At 39.4% G+C, this 24,236-nt stretch overlaps 1 protein-coding gene across 8 annotated transcripts; it reads right to left on the bottom strand.

Moving 5' to 3' along the window:
- Positions 1 to 10: 10 nt before the first annotated feature.
- Positions 11 to 23,855, bottom strand: LOC114877097 (transcriptional activator protein Pur-beta). 8 transcript variants are annotated; one of them, XM_029189249.2, is made up of 8 exons: positions 23,345 to 23,855; positions 21,370 to 21,420; positions 12,431 to 12,549; positions 12,216 to 12,318; positions 11,874 to 12,001; positions 11,447 to 11,674; positions 11,009 to 11,188; positions 11 to 1,304 (listed from the first exon to the last, which is right to left on the bottom strand). In XM_029189249.2, the coding sequence occupies exons 1-8, from the start codon at positions 23,379 to 23,381 to the stop codon at positions 993 to 995; spliced, it is 1,158 nt and encodes a 385-aa protein (XP_029045082.1). In that variant the 5' UTR covers positions 23,382 to 23,855; the 3' UTR covers positions 11 to 992. The 8 variants fall into 8 exon arrangements, with proteins under 8 accessions (XP_029045082.1, XP_046142739.1, XP_046142740.1 ...); XM_046286783.1 differs by having other exon boundaries at positions 11,874 to 11,992; positions 23,345 to 23,851; XM_046286784.1 differs by lacking the exon at positions 23,345 to 23,855 and adding an exon at positions 22,047 to 22,065.
- Between the last annotated feature and the right edge of the window lie 381 nt (positions 23,856 to 24,236).

Here is a 24,236-nt window from a genome sequence, read left to right as displayed (position 1 = left end):
GTGAAAGTTATAGTATCAAAAGAAAATACCTTTATTAAATTATTGGTTAAGTGCATAATATAAATTTAATGGTTTTGAACAGAATGTGATAACTAACTTAAGTTGTTATTCACATACAATGGGTGTTCTTATTCCGCATTTTGTTTTTTACTATTAAAGTAAGCGAATCTAGGGTCAAATCCAATCAATAACCAGACACGTTTATTGCAAAACTTATCATTATTATCTCATGCAAGAACAAGCAAAATATTAACGCAACCTATCCGTCTCTACTAAAATAAATGAGAAAAAAAAACAGAAATTCGCATCATGATATTCGATGCCTCTTTTCTCTACTTAACAACACTTACATAACGTTTCTTCGTTTTCAAATTGTGTAAAAAATGGTGCGTTGCCCGATTTTGTCTATTAAAATATATTGGTGTTTCAATTTTGTATCATGTGTACACATTAATTCTCAACTACGCGTTATTCGTGATAGTTTGAATTTGCTACCAAATCAAAATGGCGTCTGAACTCAAACCCAGTCAGGTTTTGTAACCGGTATTAATATATTGAAGAGAGATTAATATATTTAAGTCTAACTTAATTTACGCAAAGTTTCTTCGAAATTTTCATGCATAACGGTATTTGTAATGAAAACAAAATAAAATATAACTTTACCGTGACAGGAAACACCGAAAATGTAACTTTATTTGAAACGCCAGAAGCCCATGGAAGCACGTGCGCACGCACCACTTGTTAACACGAAACCCGCGTTGAAACTAATCTAAACTTTTCAATAATCAACAAGCAAACTATTCCCGTAAGAGTTGAATATTATTTTAGGGAAACTAAATTATTCACGAAACGATTCGGAACACAAAGTAACAACTTAAACGATACAACCCCAAGCTCCGCGCGGCAAATACTAAACCGGATCGCGCTACCCACGCTGTCACTGCCGCGCTTATGATCGCGCATGCGCGGGTGCGCAGAACACCTGCGCAGTATTACACCTGCACACTTTCTAAGCGCGGCACTTCTTGAATGTCTTGCGACGCTGTTGAACCGCTAGAAATATTCCCCTCGGACATCGTGCTTTTGCTTGCGCTCGACGTTGTTACAGCAGAGCCAGAAGACATCGGGATATCAGTGGTCGTCGGGATTTGTGAAGCAGGAGCGGACATGGATTTTTCAGGAATGATCGAGGATGGTTCCGCTTGGCGTGGCAGGGATTTGCGTCGTTTTAGGGACTCACGTTGTCGTTGGTCGGCCTGCCGCTTTTCCGTTTTGTTTTTTACGCCACCGACTTTCTGCGTTACCTGTCGAAGTCAATATGTCAGTGTAGGATTTTCTGACGCGCAGATCATTGCTATACCTTAAGGATCATTAAAAAAAAAAAAAGAAATGACAACAGAGTGCCGGGAAGAAGGTAGATTTAAATAATAGCTTTATGGCGGGAAAATTCAAATATTACAATCTCGTTCAAAATAATATTCTTTTCTTTACTGGTTTTCTTCCAGGAACTCTAATCATTCTATAGAGTGATCCGTGTAATCAAGAATAATTATAGCTTTTTACAAATTAGAAAATAAAAAATAAACTGTAAAAGCAGATTTTAACAAGCATAATTTTTCTAGTCTATTCTTATATTGAAAACAGCTATAATCATATCCCATTATATGGAACACCCTGTACACAAACGATACGATGAAAAAATAGGCACTAAATATTTCTAACAAACTTTTTCTCCCTTTTTCCTCTTTTTTTAACAAAAGCAGTTAAAATTGTTTAAGACCAACATTTAATTCCTATATGTTTATGCAGATGGTGCATACACATTTACCTCGTGGTACACTTTGAAGATAAAAAATGTTCGTTTCCCTAAACCAACTCGAGTGGACGTTTAAAGACGATCTCTAACCATCGACAAGATCTTTAAAATAATAAATCTCTTTTAGAATATCGAAGACGAACGTCGAGCAAACGCTCCACGTATTGCACCGCTGATGAAAAATACTCTTAGGATACGTTAGCATCAACGTTCATCTTCTTCGCGACGAAATGATATTTTCAACAAGGATTTTGCAAATCGTATAACCATTAAAGAACAATTTCAATCCGAAACTGTTCCCGGATAACTACTTGAGTATAACAAAATCCCTTTGGTCTCTGACAAACTGTTCTACCTTCGCGTAAGAAAAATTCAATTTCAAACAGAAATGCTCCAAGCTAAGCGAACTATCTAAGCCGAAAAGAAAATATTCTATTAACGAAATAAAAATAAACTAAAAATAGAAATCAATGACTCTATAGGGGGTAGTATCCTATAGTATCTTTCTTCTCGCTTATCTCATTTTAATACCAGAATAAAGTGTATTTTGTTATAAGAAGATTCTCGTTTCACTTCAGTTACAGAACATTCTAACTAAAATTTAAATGCTGCACAATATATCGTGTTTCGCAAACGTGGTCAAGATATTCTCATTGGAAAGAAGCGTTCGCCGGAAGTACGTGTCTCGAACGCAGGTTGCATCGAGTGCGCTAAACAATTTGCTATCAAACGGAAATAGGAAGTGTGACGAGGGTGGGTGGGTGGGTCGGAGGGGGGTGATGCGGTTACTGGATCGATCAACTTCTTTCGTCCACGGTGATAATAATGTCCGGGTAAAAGTATAGACAGTAGAAATGTTATAAAATGAAATGCTCTGTTACCTTGTAAAACGTGTTACATTTAACATCGAGGCGATGAATCATTTTTTTTTTCTTTTTTTTTCTCTTTCTTGTTGTTCAATGATTTTCGTTTTCAAACGTGTTGTGAGCCGTAGTAGTACTGTTTCTATTTCTCTGTCATTTGTGTTTTCAGTTTCTTTGCTTTCATTTCTTTTCTTTTTTTTCGTTTTTTTTTTGTCTTGTTTCTTTCATCGAACACACAAGTCAAATAGACGGACAGTTGTGTCATGCTTAAAATGAATGTCGATTTTTCTTATCATTATTTTTCTTTCTCTCTCTCTCGCTCTCTCTCTCTCTCTCTCACATTCTCTTGCTCTCCCTTTATATTTTTGTTAATATTTTTTTTCTTTTTTACGATTTTCTTGTCTTCTAATCATACAATCAATCGACGCGTACACGAACACACACACACGCATTTGTAGCACGTGTGTGTACCCCAGTGGTTCGATTTTCATTTTATTCCCTTTTTTATCGTTTTGTTTTTTTCTAGCAACATTTTTGGATCATTTCTTACAATGCGGACGAAGGCTCGTCACCAGTGGTCGCTTACGGTCGATCACTGATTATCGATCGTTGTATTAATAATTATAAGATGACACGTTCTATCCGTTCGACCACTCGGTACACGATCTTTCGCCCTGTCGGCTCTCCCTCGTTTTTCACTTTTAATAGTTAATATATTAAAATATTACAAACTATGGCGAAAAAACGTTGATTCGAAGAAATAATTAGTATGAACCATATATCCGGCGGATTATCCTCGTGCTCGTAACATTTTGAAAACTTGACTCGATTAGCTTCTTCTTTCTTTTTTCTTTCATATATATATATAACAATAATATTATGCTGATATCGATCCTCGAAATAAATAACGTTTAAGAGCTGTTGAACGTTCCTAGAGTCATTTATAGCGTTTTACCAATACCGGAGATGATGCACAATGAGAATGAAAAATAATAACTATCATTTTCCCATTCGAGAAATCATAAAGGGAATCGATGCAGAAAAATTTTCATTAATTTATCCTTTCGTTTCAATGCAGACCGCTGAGCACTGTGGACATTTCGGACGAAACCTAGAATACAATTTAACTATCAATTCTTTTAACTATTTACAAAGTTTGCTAAAGGAAATTTCATAAATGGCAATGAAATATAATAAGATTAAAAGGCACGAATCGCGGTACTCGTGAACGTATACAAGGAGAAACGCTCGGACCGTTTTCTGCCGAAATATTAACTATCTGCCATCGAAGGCAATGGACATTTCAGGCAGTGATATCATTCAAAGATCGGTGAAGAATAATTCGAAAAGTATATCAACGATCTAAAGGTATACCTATCAAATCTTTGCAACGTGAAACGTTTTTTTTTTCTGTATCAGTTGGCCAGCAACTTTACAAAAGATTCCGAACCGACAACGATACAGTGAAAGAACAATTCTAAAGAAAATTTCTAAACGAATGCAAGATTATATCTTAATCTTAGATTAATCAAGGAAAGTGTCCATGTGGACATCTAACACTGCTCAAAAATATTTAAATTACCAAATTATAAGTAAACTGAAGAATATTATAATAAAAATTTACATATGAAAATCAGGAGGGTGGGTTTATTATTCATAGAATTGTAAAAATCAATAAAAATTGATACCAAATGAAGAAATATTTTTGAACAGTGTACACTCCGAGTGAACGTAGCTTTCTCTTAATTAAAAATAAGTGTAAGGAGAGAAAATTAAAAAAAACATGTCTCCACCTGTACACCCGTTTTAATTAAAAGAACTCGAAGTCCACGGAGTGCGAGTAATAAAAGAGGATAATTTTCATGGATTCATAGAATCTTCCTAAATTTTGTATCCCAAAGGATTCGATCGTCCAGTGTCACGCTGCATCAACAATGAAATACAACGTTAAACAATAACGGCCTTGCGATGGGTGAGAAATTGTTCTACGAGATAATTAGGGTGCATCATCCCCTCGATCGGCACACACGCTATTTCCTTCATTTTTCTTAATGAGATAGCTCGCTTCGTCGGTTATCTCGAGTATACACGCACATGAACACATACACCCACGCATGCACACACGCGAGAGCGCGCTAAGAGGAAGAAAAGAAAACGCCACGCTGAAAAACTTCATCCTCCCTTTTTCTCTCCCCTTTTTTTCTCAGCGAAGGGAGAGAAAACAAGAAAACGGCGATTATCGCGAGAACGGTAAAGGAAAGAAAGAAAATGTAACATCGTCGATCGAGGTGTGAAAAGTGGCGGCCGTTCGGCACCTTCCGCTCCTATTCATCGCATTTTTTTTTCCCCGCCCCCGTATATTTCGCACGGCGTTTTCGTTTTTTGCACGTAACTTTCTTACACGCCAGACCTGAGCGGGCCAATTGAAAAAGCAAGAGAAAGAAAAAGTAACACGCTCGAGAAATGACAAACGTAAACACGATAAAAAGAAGATGAAGAACAATCGACGCGTTCGTTAACAGTGTTCGATAAAAAAAAGAAAAAAAAATTCCATCATAGACCACTTATCTTCTAAAATAATATAACTTATTAAATTATATTATTTTTCAGATTATACGATAGAGTTTGATTTTTCATCCCTTATTGGAAGAAACAGCCTGATAGCGAACGCGTTTGAAATCAAGCAAGAAGAATGGTAGACGGTGTGAGATTATGTTGAAAAAGTAAAAAATAAATTTGCAAACTAAATGAAAAAAAAAAAAAAAAATCAGCCCCCTCGAGGCCGGTCCTGTGCGATCACCCAGCCAGGACACAACTGATAGTATTCTCTCGCAATAAAATGGTACTAGTAGTATTAATAATAGTAATAATAAGGAGGATAATCGTAATAATAAGTATAATGACAATATAATCGTAATAATAATAATTAATAATAATAATGATAATAAGAATAATCGCAGCGTGCGCAGGGTTTTCATACCGTGGGCGTCGTTCGATTATCTCCTGTCGCAAGCAGCGGAGAAGGGAACAGCTTATTTTAACCCTCTATCGGCGCGAGTAACTTTCAGGTAACGTATCAAATTTTCGAAACGTACCTCCTCTCATCTTTTTCCACTGTGCACCAATGTTACTTACAAGTAAGGTAACGTATACGGTTATTAACCCTTTCCAAAAAAAAATTCCGAAAATATAACATAATAAACTATAACTCTACTCGAAAGAACAAAAAGTACTCGGGCTACGAAAGATAATTAAATTTTATTATTTAACCCTTGAACAGCGGAGCCTGGGTCAATCGTGTCCTAAACAAGGATAAAATTTACAGTGTAAAATTCAGGAAAAAAAAATAATATAAAGTAGAAAATAAAATTTGAATTGTGACTCTCTCCATGGTCCGCCGCGCTGACTTGGGGCGCTCTCCATGGTCCGCCGTTCGAGGGTTGAGAAAAACATCATATTCTTACTTTTTTAAAGGGTCAATCGTTGTACAGTGATCAACAACTGTACACGTTACTCTACTATAATAATTAAATGATAGAATAATTAAGGAAATACTGTGCTTTAGAGTTTCATCATTGATTAACAGAAAATTCGGCCTATAGAGGGTTAATGCGAGAAAAACGTCGTGACGATAAAAATTCGGGGGTTAAATTATCTAAACGCCTCGCCATAGACGAACAGAGCTACACCAGCGAGAAGTGTAGTTAATTAAAATCGAAACTTTATATATTCACAAACATACGCAGGAACATATACACGCTTAAACACACGCACACGTAAAACGCTCTCTTTGTTACACTTTCTCTCTCTCTCTTTCTCCTACGGGAGATTGATTATTGTATATTTAGTTAACAGGACATATTCGTCGTTTGGTTCTACACGCGTTTTATTTAACAGCTTGCGAAACACGGCTCTGGTATGGAAACCCTACGTGATAATAGCAGTGATAATGATAACAGTAGTGGTGAAAGACCCACCAAATATAAAAACTTAGGCGTGGATCATCGGCTAACTTTTCTTTTCTTTTCTCTCTTCTCTATCTCACTGTTTATTTTAATATTCAATCGTCGACGAAGAAAGGAAAAAAAAAAGAAGGTTCGCCGATCACCAACCCGTTCAAAAATGTATTTTTTTTTTATACGTTTTGTTTAAAACAGCAAACGAAACACCAAGCTATTCTCTAACAATCACCTTTTTCTTCGCTATATTGATTTAAAAAAAAAATTAAAAAAAAAAACATTCGATAGATAACTAATTAATGGTCATTATAAACTTTGTGTATGTGTGTGTGTGTGTTTTTTATTTTTTTCTCTTCTTCTCGTTTATAATCCGTGTGTATGTGTATGTGTGTGGCGATAGTAGACGTTACTTCTTTTTTTGTTTTTGTTGTTTTGCTTTACTTCAATAGTAATTCTCTCACTAGACACGATTCAACATATAGAAAGTTTATCGTTAATTATTTTAATAATAATAATTATTATTTATTCATTTATAATTATTATCTTAAAGCTGTCTAAGGACTCGCTGCGTGGCAGGAGCATCGTGTTTCTTCATCTTTCATTCCCATTCTGTCCTTTCAATTTTTTTTTTTTTTTCACCTCCTTTTCCTTTTTCTTTTTTAAATACTTGTCAGACGATTTCTTTCGTTTTCCTTTTTTTTTTTTTGACTCTTGTCCCTTTGTGTTCCTCTCTGTTTTTCCATTTCTTCTTTTCTTCTTTACTAGTTAGGTACGCTGTAGTCGTCGTCCTCATTTTAATAACGTGTATTTGTTTGTTTATTTTATTTATTTATTTATTTATTTTTTTTTTTTTTGGATATATGTGTGTTCAGACACTGTGTCCAGGGTCTCACCGTAGGTGTACGTGTGTGTATTTTGTTTTCTTTAATATCCTAAATATCTACTACTTGTTGATGCTTTGTAATTTGTAATTTTGTATAGATCACAATGTCATACCATCTCCCGCCATTGAACGATCTCGTTTCATCTATGCCTTTTTCTTAGCCGTTTCCATCAGAACGCTCGGTTTGGACATTTCTTCTTCTTCTTCTTTTTTTTTTATACACTTGTGCACAGATCGCGGGTTCGCCGACCCCCTTGAACTCAACGAAACAGTTTGACAAAGTGTTTAAAAAAAGGAATTTAAAAAATAAAGAAACAATCGATCAAAGGAAAACACGAACAAGCTGTTCATTTTTATCTACTTATCTTAGATATCATTTTTTTTTCTCTTTTTTAATAATTCGCTATATTAAAAATGACGTTACAATGATTTAGAACGAGAAAATAAAGAATTCAAACTATTCACTTGAAATTGAAGAGGATCGGGGTTCTTCGTACCATGAATTCACCCACTCACTCGTGCGTATTCAAATTTGTTAATTGTGATTTATATTTCCATTTATATCATCAAAACCTACGTGCTAAGTAAATTCAGACCAGCCGAAATTGTCGATTCATTCACCATTTTTTTTTTTCTCTATGTTTTCTCTCGAAGGAAATGCAATTAAAGAAATATCCTTATTCGAAATAGATAATAGGTTCATTGCTAAAAAATAAATAAAATTCTTCTTTTTTTTTTTTACTCATCTCTTCGAACGCGAACGGGAATCGGTACGCGTTCTCCATTTATCTTTATCATTTTACTTTAATTAAATAGCACTTTATGCGTTTTTTCTTTTTATTTAATGCATCTATGCCGCCCTCCGACTCTCTTTCTCTGTTCACGATTGTTTCGCACCAGCGCGAAACATTTAGATTTATTATTTTTTGTTTCTTTACGGTTTAATCGTCGTTTCGATTCGAAGAAACGCAAGAAAACGGATAGAATATCATTTCTTATCTTATTTTTTTTTTGTATTTTTTTTTCATTTTTTACGTTTTTCATTTTCATTTATCATTTGTTGATATTAGCACAGCGTTGCAGAATCAAAGCGTATTAAGATTTTCCTTTTCCACTGAGAAATAACTCGACTCGCGTTATATTCTCCTCCGACTCGGTCGTTCGTCATGAAATTATTTATTTATTTGCCTTTTCACTTCCATTCGATTTTTTGTTTATATATATATATATATATATCTTTTTTTTTTGTTTATCATTTCTTTGTAACTTTTCTTTTTTTTCCTCGTTTTCTCTCTATCTCTCTGTTTGTCTCGTGGTTACCATTTTTTTTTTTTTTTTTATTTCTTTCCCCCCCTTTCTTTACTCCTGCGTCCATGGAGACAGGACCCAAGCGACTGCCGGCCCGCAACACCCTCAATTCGATTGATCACAGCGTTCACCAGGGCGGTACGCAGTCGCCTGGGTCCATTGGACATTGGCATTTCGTTACAATTATACAGTTATATAGATTCTATATAAATACCTAATATGCATTCGTATAATACATACCTAATATGCAATTGTGTTAGAACTCGGCCGTCACTGAAAACGTAACGTAAACCACGTACGCGTGCACACCGTCTCTTGTACCGTTCGTCTTTCGTGATTCGATATAATTCTTATTATCCGTTGTTACCGTGTTTACGTGCGACCGTTGTGTAGAATAAATGTATACGATGATACATTTAGGTGATTCAACGATGAACGTGTGTGTATGTTCCCATGTGTGTATGTGTATATGCGTGTACACGTATATCTCTGCACCGGCGGTCTCTGGAATCTGTACAGCCACGCGTATGTCGCGCAATATTTCAGTACGAATCGATTGAAACAAAACGTAACATAATTAACTTCGTACAATATACATTATCATAGGGATTCGTATTCGGCTAGAATTTCTTTTTACCTCTCATTCATACACACACGCACACACGCGCACTCTTCCATTATTTCTCTCTCATCTATATGTTTATATATTATTTTTCATAATTACTTTTCTTTTTTTGTTTCTTTCTTCATTTTAATAGAGACGTCGTTCAGTTTAGCAAACGAGTGTGTACGGGTGTCGTTCGCTCGTCGAGCGAATAAACGCTTCTACCTTTGTTCCCTTCCTCGACCAGCGACGACGACTCAACCCGTCGACGAAAAAGATGATAACGCGATGGACGTCGCGTGGATGATCCCACGCGACGCTGATAATTCTCGCGTAACCGGGTGATTTAAAAAAAAAAAAAAAAAGAAACGAGGCTCGCTTCGTCAGCGTCGTTCAGAATCATCTCTGAACTCACCGTCTCCGCGGGGCTGTCTCGTTTTATTCTAGGGTTAAATCGACAACAAGTGGATACCGGATTTTTCTTTCCTTTCTTTATCTAAATGACGCGTACCACCCAGGCGATATAATCGTTAATATAACAACTATTCATTTATTCATAAATTCTGAACGATCAAATTCAATTGTAACGTGATTTCCACTACAGTTCATTTCCTATCGACGATCTATATATTTTCATTTCTTTTAAGATTTCCTCCTCACCGTACACCCTCCCCGATCCCACCCCATCGAATTGATCAGAGAAATAACGAAGCGGGAATTTTGAATATGCGAGAAAAAAGAAACAGAAGCGAACGGAATCGTGTCCGCGCGATTGGGCACGCGGAAACTGGTTGAGGGAAATGAACGGTAGTACTTATAACGTTAATCGATGGCAACTCGTATCCACCTAAAAAGACATCGCGCAATAATTCTATATAATTCACGATCCTGTCGTTGAACGCTTCCTGATTTAATCGCGCCCAACGACAGGGCTCGTTTTCTTACAGCGCACGCACACACAATCATCCTACCTTTTCGCTATTCCTCATCGTTTAACCCATCTATTTATCTTCTCTCTCGCGTGGTCGACAAGATCAGAGTGAACGCGATCCGATGACGACATCGCGTGCGACGATTTGAAAATTTTCCTAAACGAATCTCCTTGCGATCACGAATCTATGAATTTTCTCGAATTTTCTCCGCGGTAACGCGGAAACCCGTTCCAGGCGAGTTCTTCTTTTTTTTCCCCGAGTGTGTGTGTGTGTGTATGTTCATTAATTTTTCTTTTCTATTTAAATTCATTTTCAGTTAACGACGACGAGTGACGGTGATAGTGACGGTGGCGATAACGATGACGGTGACGGTGTGACGGTGACAATGACGATGTCGATGTCGATGAAAATGGCGATGACGATGGCATAGACTCTGACAAGTTCCTTATTTTTTTTTCTTTCTCCCTCTCTCTCTCTCTCTCTCTCTCTCGGTTTGTTTGTTTAGTTTCGCTTAATGACTTGAAAACGAGTTACGGTTATAATTCCAAATGTTCGAGTTAAGTTAAAGCCTTTTTCACTTCATTAAGGGAGAGTCTAAATTTGGATTGGGGTTAGGCTGTTGTGAGGTCGATGGTGATGGTACCTGTGCCACCACCGAGCCCCTCCCCTCGGGTAAGACATTTCCACCGCCGCCGCTGTTCATGCCCACGTTGCTTCCGGCACCTCTTTCTCTCATCCTTTCACAGTAATCCGCGAATATGTCACGGAAACGCGCCCATGATTTCTCTGGTACGGTGATAGCTGTTCTGAAGTGCGTCTTCACCTGTAAAAACATACCCTTATTTACATAATATTCGTGCCAATTGAACAAATTCTATTGATCTTTGTCTTTATCTTTAGAACACAAATAAATTTCAAAATTCAAATTCAAATATCTTCAAAGGGTAGAAAATCAGTCAATAAATAATGGAACGAAATACAAGAAAATTTCGAGTATCTTCGTAAAGTTTTCAGCTGAATCAGTGCGATAGCTGAAAGGATCAAGAGAAACCCTGTATTTTTAGCACGCCACTGTACGCACCTCGGAAATTCTCATGTAGATACCACGGTTATTCTGGCCGATATCAAAATAGAAATTCTTGCTATCCACGCGCATGTATCGTCCCTCTGGTAAGTCACCCTTGAAACCGCCATCGTCCGTACCGTACTCCTCGAGGAGGTCTGTCAACGCGTCGCGAAACTCGATCATACCCTGTGCAGGTATCGCGATCTGCGTCCTCGGTCCTCCTCTCGTGATCGTCTGCGACACCTGCGAAATAAATAATCCGGGTTAATAGGAGAAATAATTTTTCAATTTAAATATAAAAGCAGATGAACTATGAGAATGACTATATGGGTTGATCCTTCTGTAAACCTTTAACCCTTTCAGTTGAAGGGGTGTATCCAAGATTGATAGGCTTTAATGTAGAAAGCAAATGCATTGGCTGGTACATACAGGGGCGACTCACCCGCAGGAAACGGCCGCGAGTATTTTCCTTCAAGTCCAAATAATACCGCCTGTTATCCTTGGTCATCACTTCTGACTTCAGTTTCCCATCGTCTGGTACGTTCTCCGAGCTTGGCGGACCTGCATGATCAGTGGGTCGAACAAGAAAAGAGATTTTAAATACTTCTCATTAGTAAATTAATAAACTTCACTGATTTTGGGATTCTTATAGGTTTCAACTTTCTCCTTGGACAAAGGAGATAATCCTAAATCTATTGGAACAGTATACTTTTTATTATTTATAACAGGTAACAAAGTTGAATGAAATCTGGTGTCATAGGGATAAATGAAGATTGCGGTTTACCTAGGGATGCGTAAAAGTCACTAAACGTTGAAAGGTAGTTCCGGAACTCGGATGCTGTACTGAGTGCCAGGTAAATTTGACTTCTCCTCCCGTCCGCACCAATCTGTAAAATGACAAAATAAAGATTCTCCTTTCTTCCTTTTTATTTTCTCTGAAATTCGTTGAAGTTTCATTGCTATCGAATGGAAAGTCGATGAAAATTCCATATGAAATACCTCGGCTACTTTGATAAACCTTCCACGTCTGTTCTGTTTAACATCCAGATAGAATCTTTTGCTCTGAATCTGCAACATCTTCGTCGCCAACTCCTGTTCACCCTGCTGACTCTGCTGGCCTGAAATTAAACAACATTACTCTTTACAATCTTTCAGGGAATATTTTCAATTTAATTAGAAAATTTTAATTTAACAAAATTTCTTCTGTAAGAATATCATTTTATGAAGTAAAAGAAGAAAATCTTCCAAGCACCAAGTAACTCGTCCCAGCTCGATTTCACCCCTTTCTCGACCTACCTATTTCCATATTTTCCATAGTTTTTCAAACGCTATCATTCATTCCCTGTTGAATAGGAATTCCATCGAAAGATTCCTACGACCATTGCTGTTTCACAGCCATCGAAAGGGAAGAAGAGGGACAGGGAGAGACGAGGGTGAGTCCGGAAAGAGGTCACCTAGTATTTATTAGGTCAGCTAGCGCCACGCTCTTTGCCGGATTCCCTCGTCGAGCTACGTTTCTGGGTCGAGCTGCTGAAATACGATAATCGCGAGGAGGACGAACGGCGAATCCTGGTCTCCTCTGGTTAGAAACGGACACGTTTCTAACGGTTGGAAAATATAGACGGATCCTGCGGGACAGGACGAGAACGAGCGTTCGACGAAACCGCGAAGCAATGTTGCTAGTCCTCGTCGGGCGATCAATAACAGCTGCACCAAAGAGGTCAACGACCTCTTTGGTATCCCACTCCACCCGGATACACCTAGTTTTTCGCGTTATCAGCCTCGTCTTAACCTTCTATCCTCGGAATGTCTTCATTCTGTTCTGTTTCTTCGTTTGAATTGAACGGGGATGAAGAGGGACGGTTTGAAGTATAATTGAACCCATTTATCAAATCAATTAATTCAAAAAAAAATAAAAAGTATAGAAATTGATAAAATATAAAGAGTTAAGCATTGATTCAATGATATAGTACTACAATTTTAGGGGAAAATTTTAAGGAAAACTTTGAATTGAAAATTAAAAAAAAAAAAATAAAAAATATAGAAATTGATAAAATATAAAATGTTATGCATTGATTGAGTGATATGGCACTAAAATTTCAGGGGAAAATTTTAAGGGGAAGTTTGATGTATAATTGAACCACCCATTTGTCAAATCAATTAATCCCCCCCCCAAAAAATGTAGAAATTGATAAAATATAAAAAGTTAAGCATTGATTGAATGATATGGTACTAAAATTTTAGGGGAAAATTTTTGATATAATTAAACCGCCCATTTGTCAAATCAATTAATTAAAAAAATAAATAAAAACTATAGACATTAATGAAATATAAGGGGTTAAGCAGTGATTAAGTGGTATGGTACTAAAATTTTAGGGGAAAATTTAACCGCCCATTTGCCAAATCAATTAATTCTAAAATAATAATAATAATAAAAAGTTAAGCATCAATTAAGTGCTATGGCAATCAAATTTTAACAGATTCCAAAAGTGGAGTTAATCACTTTAGCCTGGAAATGTCTCAGAATAAACATGAACGATCTAACTTAGTTTAACTAAATTTTCATGATCAAAAATCATTAACATTTCACAGACTATAAGCCTATCACCAGACTTAATGATGTCCATTAACGTTCAAAATCCAATTACCTTAACTTTGATAATTACGTTGTAATTAGAAGAAAGCTACACAAATGAATTCAATTTTAATTGATCATTAAATTACAGGGGGTATAAAATGGCAACTTCTAGTCCTTCAAAAAGAAAGAATAACATCAACAATAATAATAACAAAAATATGAATAATCCAAAGTAACAAAATAACCGGTCCACTTTGTCCCAACCAAAGTCGAATATCCAAAATTTGAATTTCAAAGAAAACAACCCATTGTTGGTAAATGAAAAAAGGCCTCTGATCGATGCCCAGTGCGAAACGTGCGTCGACCGATCGATCGTACGGTAAAAGGATTCCCCTCATTGTTACGTACTGGACTGTTGCAGGCTGCCCGGAATTGGGACAGGGCTGAGATCGCCCTGGAAGATCCTGCTCTTGAACATTCTGCCTACACGTAACGACAGTTCATGCACCTGAACCTACTCCTCTACTCGTCATCCCTCGCGTTACATTCGCTCCCAAATCCCAGCCTCTTCGTATCCTCTTCGTTCAGAAGCTCCTGTTCCCCGAATCCCGATCCATTCGGCGTGGATCCGTTAGCCGGTTAATCCGTGACATCTCGTTCTCGATCTGCCTCGATCTGGCTGGGAATTGGGACAGGGTCGAGAACACTGGGCGAAGAGAAACCCTCTGCTCGACGACATCCCCTCGATACGCGTCCTCGTCACGCACTCCCTTCGCTCCTCTCATAACAGTCTCTTTAAACTCAGCCCAATTCGAAAGAACCGTCTTCAACTCCGCATCGTTAGGTCTTCTCCTGCTCGGTTAACACAGTCGTTGTCCTGTTCCCTCCGGGATAGGTTACCACCGGGTTACCCATGGGAACGGTCCATTGGAAATGGCATAGTGATCGCCGTTTAGAAGCTGACCATTATACCGCGTCCATCTCGATCCTCCTCCTCGTTGCCGAGCTGTGTCCCTGCGTCTCCCGGCACCCCGACACGGTCCGTCATTCTTCGACACCCCCGAGGTCTTTCTCGCTCGCGCGGCTCAACTCCACCCTCGGCTCCCTGCCTCTACTAGGTCACCATTTATTATCAGGAGACGAGGCAGGCGCTCCGACTGCTCATCGATGGCCGATGCAGCCCTGGGTATCCGGCAGGAACCTGGCTGCTGCGGGCTGCCAGGGAGGACGGTTCTTGGTTAACATCCTTGGCCCTTCCTCGAAATGGATCGCTTAATAAGAAAACTTTCAAATTTTCTACTCCATGTTACGTTCTCTTCCAAAAGCACCTCAGTCCTTAGCCTCGGTGCTTCGGTTACTTGGTCCGTTTCTCACTACTTCACGATAGCCGCGCGGAATTCACCTTCGGGATCATCTCTGACGAATCTTCAAGTTCCCATAGTAAGTTTTCACAATAAGGATAGATCCGTTTTGATCAACGACACCCTTTCCACGTGTTTCCTTCTCAGGTAAGTGGAATGTTCTTCCATTTTCCTCGCGTATTTTCGAGACTAGCTGGCCCAGCTGGTGGGCTGTCGCCGCGGTCCTGTTCCTCGCGGGTTTACGAGGACTCGACGCGGACGTCGAAGACGGGACGCGATGGGGGTGGGCGCATTGATCTCTGCGCCTGGAGCGCGACTCGTGGCGCTGCAACGACCTGCCTCAATACGAACTGCATATTTCCGTTCTCCCCACCGCCGGAACCTCGTTTCCATGAACGACCGCCCCGACCACGGATGCTCTGCCTTCGACGCCTCTGCGCGTCGACTCAACCCCAGCCCTCCCCACGCGTACTACTGCTGGAATTTATTCTGGACAGTTTGAATAAAAATATTCTTTATTTCATATTTGGGCAGAAAATGTATATTCTGTTATGATAAATTGATACCGGAATATTTTTATTGTAGTTTATAATGTTTTCACGCGATTTGGTTTGTAAATGTTTGAAAATTTTAATTAAAAAAAATCTAAACTGTGTTGTTATTTTTGTTCTTGCGCCTGGCAACAGGAAACGTCGCATGATGTGAAATAGCCAATCACAGGAAATATTAATTTTTTTCTACCTCCTTTGATGTGCTGAAATTGTAATTTTTATTGTATGTTAAAAGTACGGATGTAAATGGCCTTTAGCGACGGCCTAAAATTAGAAAACAATGATTATTAAATAATTTGGATAAATGCGAAATTCAAGTGAAAATTTAAAAGTGTCCAGGATTAATTCCACTAGTGTACACGATCCCTCTCGATCTTCTCCTCGTCTTCGTTACCCAAATTCGGCGTCGACCGCTTCAGTTCCAGCCTCACGGCCGTTTCCATGAACGCTGGAAGTCTTCCACGGCTGCTCGGAATAGAGTCGCGTATTTTTGTCCCTTGTAAATTTAAAACGGCCTTTAAACGGATCCAGTAATTTCATTTCAATACCGTCACGATTCCGGAAGCTGTGGATGATTTCTATGGAAATCTTCCTTAGAGGTTTGAAACAGAGGAGCGTATTTTGGTTCCTTGTGAAATTAAAGGGGTTATTCAATCGGTCGGCCATTTCAATTTCAATGTTACTGCGATTTTGGAACATTGGGCGGTTTCTTTGAGAACTGAAAATTTTCCTTGGGGGCTTGAAATAAAAGGGTGTAGGGTAATTTATACAGTTTTTAACCCTTTATCTATAAAATATAGAATCCCCGGACGGCGGACCATGGAGAGAGCCACAATTCTAATTTAACTCTCCCCTTCATGTTCTTTTCATTTTTTAAATTTTACACTGTCCCTTTAAAAATTATTCTTCCCAAAACGGCGGACCATGGAGAGAGCCACAATTCTAATTTAACCCTCCACTTCATGTTTCTTCATTTTCTAAATTTTAGAAAACTGTCCCTTTAAAAATTATTCTTCCCAAGACGGCGGACCACGTAGAGAGCCCCGATTCTAATTTAACTCTCCCCTCCATATTCTTTTCATTTTCTAAATTTTACAGTGTCCTTTTAAAAATTATTCTTCCCAAGACGGCGGACCACGGAGAGAGCCTCAATACGACGGACCACGGAGAGAGCCCCGCTTCTAATTTAATTCTAATGAAATCTTCCACGTGCTTCCATCACTTGAAAGTTTGAATAATTATTATAAAATTTGTAATTTAATGTTCTTGGAGATGGATGAACTGGAGTGTGTTATTACTGCATCGCATCTTTTCATCTGCCTACACTCTTCAAACTTGTCTTAGCCGACACGCATCAGCGATTGTTGAAGATAGACTGTGCGGGCTATGAATACATCGCGGGCATGCATGATTCATGATGAACACGGGCTCGTTGAATTTTTGTACCGTTAGAAACGAGGTAAAGGTTCTTCAACGATGCACCGCCGATTCCGAATCCTACCTACTAAATGCATTTCTGTCCGCGTTCGCGGTCTACTTAACTTCCTGCTCGAACATGTGTAAAACGTTCCCGATAAAAGTAATTTATTCGCGTTTTCTGTTACACAATTTGTAGCTGTTAAAGAAATTCGCATAATTATTATAATTTATTTCTCTAATGGGATTATTAGGTAATTGAAAATTATTTGCACGCCAAGTTGTAAAAAAGGCAACAAATTAAATTTCTGATTATTTAGTTTAACTCTCCGTCGTTTTGTTTCGGTTTTGAAAGATATGCTTATCTAAGCGCATCGTTTAACACGGTCGAATGAAGAATATTAAAAAAGTATGTGACAAATGAAATTTCAGTTGATACGATATTATAAATTTATTCGAGGTTACCAGATCAAGAGGTTACCTTTCATTGCTATTTCCTGTCATAAAACAATGAAATTTCATTCGAATAGACGTCATAAATTAATTTTGAAAAAAAAAATAATAATAAATTTAAGAAATGCTACTATTAAATGACAAAAGACTCGTTTCTTAAATATCTCGGTTGAAATTAATATTTATGAAAAATGGTTATCGACATTAAAGCGGAAGAATGATTAATCAGCTTCGTCACTGATGAGGAAAGTCACATTCAAAAGAATTTTTTTCCCCCGCTGACTCAGTGTGTAACTAAAACCGTTGATCTTGCGCTATCAGCAACACCAAACATCTACCCAGAACAGCATTAATTTCTTGAAAATTTTTATTTTATTTAATTCAATAATAATTTAAATTTAACCAAATTTGTGGATATTTAAAAATGAACCAAACAAAACGACGCGGAAACTAGTAATATTTTACGAATATGCTAATTGGCGGGCTTAAGATTCGACCTAGTTACTTTTAATTACAACCACTCGTCGATACCATTCGAATTAAAACCTAGAATTTCAATTAACTCGTCGCAGATCCGCGACACTTATTCAATAAATAAAATCATGAACGAATGACACCGTATGTGTCACATTTCCAACTAACTAGACACCAATCGCTGTCATACGTTAAATTCCCCATTTAAAAAAGCACGTGTAACTAGAAAACCGTCTCGAGTCCTTGGCAATACTCGACTGCATGCTTATCGGTTCGCTCGACCATTCTAACTGTTCAAAGTCTAACAATCTAAAACGTAATAACATACGAGCAGGATCGAGGAGCAAACTCATTGACGTAGAAAACGTTAATTAGAGGCAGATTTCAATAAATAACTAGGCGAAATGAATAATGAGGTTAGATCAAGACTTCATTTCCATCTTTCTATATTTAAATTTAGAATTTAAAAAAGAGTGCGACTATTTAGTGAATCTCCATTTCCAAACTTTGGTTTCGTTAGAACAAGTGACGAAAGCGCCAATGGATTTCTGCGAATTCCGCGTTCGTCTGTTTCTCACGGTCGGTAAATTATCTCCGTGAGAGACATGCTGGCCGATAAAGAACGAGACCGAGATTCGTGAGGTTGCATACATTATTTTCTAATTACTTGATGCTTGTATCTAAAGCTTGGTTAATTTTTTATCAGTGTCGCTCGGCATCTCGTGAACAATTCAATTTCCGCGAGACTACAGCGAAGGGTTAGTTATTTTTTTTTTATCATTTCATCCAGATCAGCTATTTTTAATCCCCAGTTCTTAACATTTACCGCCGTTACTGAATCATCGAACAAGTATTTCAGTAGCGTAACTACTTGTGTTCCAAATCCTAGAAACTTTTCTTTCTTTTCCTCCCGTTCCGCAAAATGCCAACGAAACGACGGCTTATTTCCAGGCCTTGCATCACGCGACCTAACCTAGACCGTTCATGCAAAATTCCTAGGGATGTTTTTAGATTTCGTTATGATGAAATTAGGACTAGAGTTTGTAACGTTTGGAATGATTCTTTTTAGAAAAGAGTGATAATATCAACGTGAATTGGTATTTAACTGATGATACGTCATTTTTATGTAAATTTAAAATTATAATTCATACGTTTATTGTACGTTAGCATGAAAAATTGAATAAATAAAATTAACGATAGCAGGTTATCAATATTGTATCGTATTTCTGAGGAACGGTATGTTATCAAGCTTTTAACTACCACGAATATTGAGTAACAGCTACCTTCAGGACACCAGTACTGTATTTTGCCCATAGTGTCACCCCAGCCGTTCACCGTGTTTTCCTGAACGTCACCTTGCGAAATTTCTACGATTTCTCCCATTTTCTGAATTATTTCAAACACTTGTAATCTATAATATCCTTGTGTCATAAAAATCGTTCATAAGGCGAGATCCTCGTTCGGGTTCGTTTGTAAATCCACCCAAAACCTGTCCAACATCACTGAACGCAGTTCTCATGAAAACACTTGATCGAATGACAGGTTCGATATACTTTTAGAAACAGTGCCAATCACAGTTTAAATCTCTGTATTGTCCACTTTTAGCGATAGAAAGGTAAAACATCACAATTTTCTAACAGCTGTTTCACTCGGAGAGTAATCCACGTTCGACGATAAAATAAGGCACTGTCGCGAGGAGGAAAGAAAAATTAGCAACAGATTTCATGCGTGAACCCGATTGATCGCACGAGTGACTCGTTAGTCGCCCGACCGATCACCGACTCGCGCTATCTTCACGGTGCAACGGACTTCAAGCTGGCTTTACCGCTAAAAGATTAAAGCAGGATTTCCAAACGGCGTCGAAAGGTACGGCGAACGAAATATCACGGTGCCAGCCCATTCGAAACTTTCACACACAGAGAAGGCGGAACGAGAACACGGCGAAAAATCGGTACAACGACACGGTGTCACAACCGAGAGCGCGGTGCAAAAAAAAAAGGAAAGAAAAAAGAAACCGTCAGTATAACAGTGCAGTCATATCGCGATGACACATCGCGTTTCGCCGATTGGTCGGGTGCATTGTCGTCGCGATTGCTCGCACTCGATGCCGCACAGCACAACGCGCGTTCTCACAGAACATTATTCGTCGAATGTGAAAAACTGAACGGCAACAACGATACCGAACAACGACGGTGCGCCGTCGAACGCGAAATTGTACACGAATGACGTGCCGGTCATTCATGGAGCCCGCCGTCATGCCGATGGAATGCGCACATCATGGTGGTGAAATCGTCTCGACCAATCAGGGGCCGTTTAGCACCGGCTTCTGCGTTCGCGAACCACACGCGCCACGTGACTTCACAGCCCGACCACGTGACACCGTCGCACCTCCCACCACACGACCCAGCACCACGACATGATCGGATGACGTCACGACCAGCTGACTGCGCTAGTACGGTTCCCTACTCCTCTTCCTCGTCTTGCTGCTACTTGCACTCCTTTTCCCGACATCCATTTTTCCATGAATCCATTTCGAACCCAACGAAACTGACGGGATAGGACGCGTCCTATTACCAACGCTCCAAGAACAGATCTCGGAAAACAGTTTCCATGTTGAAGGTGACAATTTTTCGTGAAGAATTCGAGTCGAGAATATACATAGACGCTATGGAAACGAGATTCTGCAAAGAGATCTATAATTTGAAGCGCACAAGCGGCGTTGTTACACCATGCTTTAACACATAATTAAACATTATTAAATTTGTTAATTTCATTGATATTCCTGGCATATCGTAGAAATTTAGCAAGGCGACGATTTTTATGGAACTATTAAAATAAAACACGGTGTAGATTGATTTATCTGAATGTTCAAGCCCACGTTACGATTTATCACCCTGGTCTTCTGGTATCGCTCGATAAAACCGAGGTCAATATTGTTCGGTGAAATCGAGCAATCTTTTTACATAATTTTTGCGGAATATTGTTGGGCCGGTGCCAAAATTACATAAACATAAACTAAATATAAAGCAGCAATGTTACCGGGATTGTTATAGAAACAAGGAACGGAAAGAGTATAAATTCTTTCTTTTTATTTGCTTTACTTACTAGGATCGAAATCGGTTCCTCCAGCGTCCATACCGCCTGGATTTCCATATCCTGGAAATAAAAAATGACTGTTAGCAATCGAGTATTTGAGTAAGAATGAAATAAAACGAATATCAAGGGCGACGCTTTCGTGCCAGTTATCAACCACAGGTATTAAAAATATTTTCCCGCTCTAAGAATCGTAAAACGCACACTAGATAGCGTTTACATCGTGGTAACCTAACTACTAAATTCTGCACTGAAATTCCTATACAACTTCCAATCATAATTCATAAAACCATTGTTATGAAACTTAACCTAATTACAAAATAATACAACTAAACGTTGTTGCTGCGACTTTTTGAATTGAGAATAAGAAAAATAAAAGCAGTTGTAGATTATGCTAATGAGGCTGACCTCGAAGAAACGCGTGTTATTCATGATTTCCAAATCCTAATGATAGGATACCGTTACCAAATGGCATCGACGATTTCCTTGTAATATATATTCGTTAATTAATTTCTAAACGATATATAGCGATACAAGTCGATTTTTTATAATTATTTAATCTTATAAGTAACCGCTGAATAATTGACAAACTTCTCTACCGTCGCGTCGGTTTCACATGTGTCCATGAAAAAAGTATTACATAATTTTCTCACGTTATCAAGTACATTACATCGATTGAATTTATATACCGTGTTCGTTTCAACTGAAACCGCGAGTGTATCTTCGATTCCTGCTACCGTATATGAACACACTTGTACCAAATACATTTTCAAATATTGATTGATCCTCTGTTTTCACTAAGAATATTTGTATTCTGCAAATCAATGTTTGTTCAGGCATCAACGGTTGCAATACGTATGAGAATTGTACGGTGACGCGAATTCTCGTTTGATATCGGTACGTGATTATCGAGATTCCCATCGATCGAGCGTATATTCTTTTTTAAAACGATAATGCAATTACTCCCATCGCTAGTAGATACACGTCGTGGCCGTTTCGTTTCGAGGCCAAGAGCCAGGCAGTTTCTGGGGTGGGGATCGCCTATGGCACGTGTGAAATTTACGCGAATCGTGGCCAGACGTGGTTCCTTCGTTTTGCGTGTGCGCGTGTCCTGTCGAACGCGTTCGTGTGCCTTTGCGTGTGTGCCAGATAGGTGGATAGGCAAGTTACATCACGCGTGTTCACCCGGGACTATTCCGGTTGTCTGGTCGAGCGCGGTCAGGGTGCCTGTCACACGGAACTGACAACAGACCAGCACGGTTCTTAGGGAGCGGGACATTCAAAGGGAACAGCTGGGAGAGAACCGGCATTCGGGGATGCATAGAGTATCGAGAAGTTACCAATGTTCAGCTCCGCGAGGGCTGAGGACGTGGAAGAACGAGAGAAGGAAGAGAGGAAAAAGGATAGAAAAAAGGGGGGGAAAAATTAAAAGCACGAAATAAAGAAGGAGAGTAATAGGGAAGGGAGTCGAAAAAGAGAGAAAGAAAGGAGTACGGGGTGCGCGGTAAAGAGGGAGCCAAAAGGGGGAAGAAAGACAGAGAGAAAAAGGTGTGAGAGAGAAAGAGAGATCCAACGGGAGCGAGTGAGAAAGAGCGATTAAGTCGAAGGAAGAAAGAGGACAGGGTTTGTCTCTCGGCCGATACGCGGCCGGCCATCTTGGATCCTGGGTATCGTTGAAAAATAGCAATTCTTTTCGGCGGTTGACAGAACGCCACGAGGGCCCAAAGGAACGATCGGACGTGTGCGAGCCCGCGGTACTCACAGACCGTGCGCGGAGTAACGGCGCGGATCAACCGCGAACGGAGGTCGTTGCGTTTGCTCACGAAAAAGACGGTCCTGGTAATCGGAGGCGCAGCACACGGTGCCACGGACACGGAAAGATGTCGGGTCGGGCACATTTTCAACACGTATCAAAGATCCTATCCAATAACGAAACACGTCGAACACTCGTACATGGGAGGATTTCATTGAATCTTCTGATTCTTACTTTGCGGTTGGTCGTCCAGGCTTTCCCGGTCAGACATTGCTCTTAACGCGGTCTCTTTCTTCGGTTCCACGCGTCGTCCCTCGACGTCTCGGCAACAGGCCCCGATCACCAAAAATCCCCGACACTGTCCGTGGCGCGACCCCGATATATCACCACTAACCAGCCAGCTCACCAACCCAGCACACCACTTGCGAATTTTTCACTTCTTCACACACCACGGTCCGACCGCCGACCGACCGTCCGTCCACGGCACCAGTCGTCACCACCACCACCACACGCTCGCTCGCTCTACACCGTTCCACGCTCGCTGGCCCGACTCGCGCTCGCCCTCGCTCGCTCGCTCGCTTCTTCGTCTTTCACTCTCGCACCACCTCCGATCCCGTCGCGGTACGAAAGAGTGAGATACCGCTACACTTACTCTATGCGAACGCACACACTCCTGACCTTTCGTCGTGTGACCTGCGCGTGTCCATCTATATAAGACTGTCTCATAGCCACGACACGATCCGGCTCTGTTCTTCTTTCTCATTACAACGCTAACCCCCTTCACCCCCTCTTTCTCTCACCTTCATTCTTTTTAGCGGTTCCTATCGTCTCATCTTCGTCCAACCAACTGGTTATGCTTCCATTTTCGGCCGTTCGGTAGCACCACCGTACGCTCAGTTGTATCTCGCTTTATATCGTATCGTATCGACGTCCATCTTGTGTTCGACCTATCGAATTGAACTTGGTGGCGCTTTCGTCGATAGACTTTGGGCGGTTGACGCACAACGCGCGCTTGCGCATTTTAAAGCATGAATTTTGAAATTGTAAATTTAATTGACTTCCTATTTAGAAAATAATTAATTGTAATTTATATTTGTTTTATTTAAATTGTCATCTTTTCCTAACA

The sequence above is a fragment of the Osmia bicornis genome, chromosome 8 (genome assembly GCF_907164935.1).
Source record: "Osmia bicornis bicornis chromosome 8, iOsmBic2.1, whole genome shotgun sequence".
NCBI lineage: Eukaryota > Metazoa > Arthropoda > Insecta > Hymenoptera > Megachilidae > Osmia > Osmia bicornis.
Note: the sequence above shows the minus strand (reverse complement) of the source record. Positions and strands in the feature narration are given on the sequence as shown.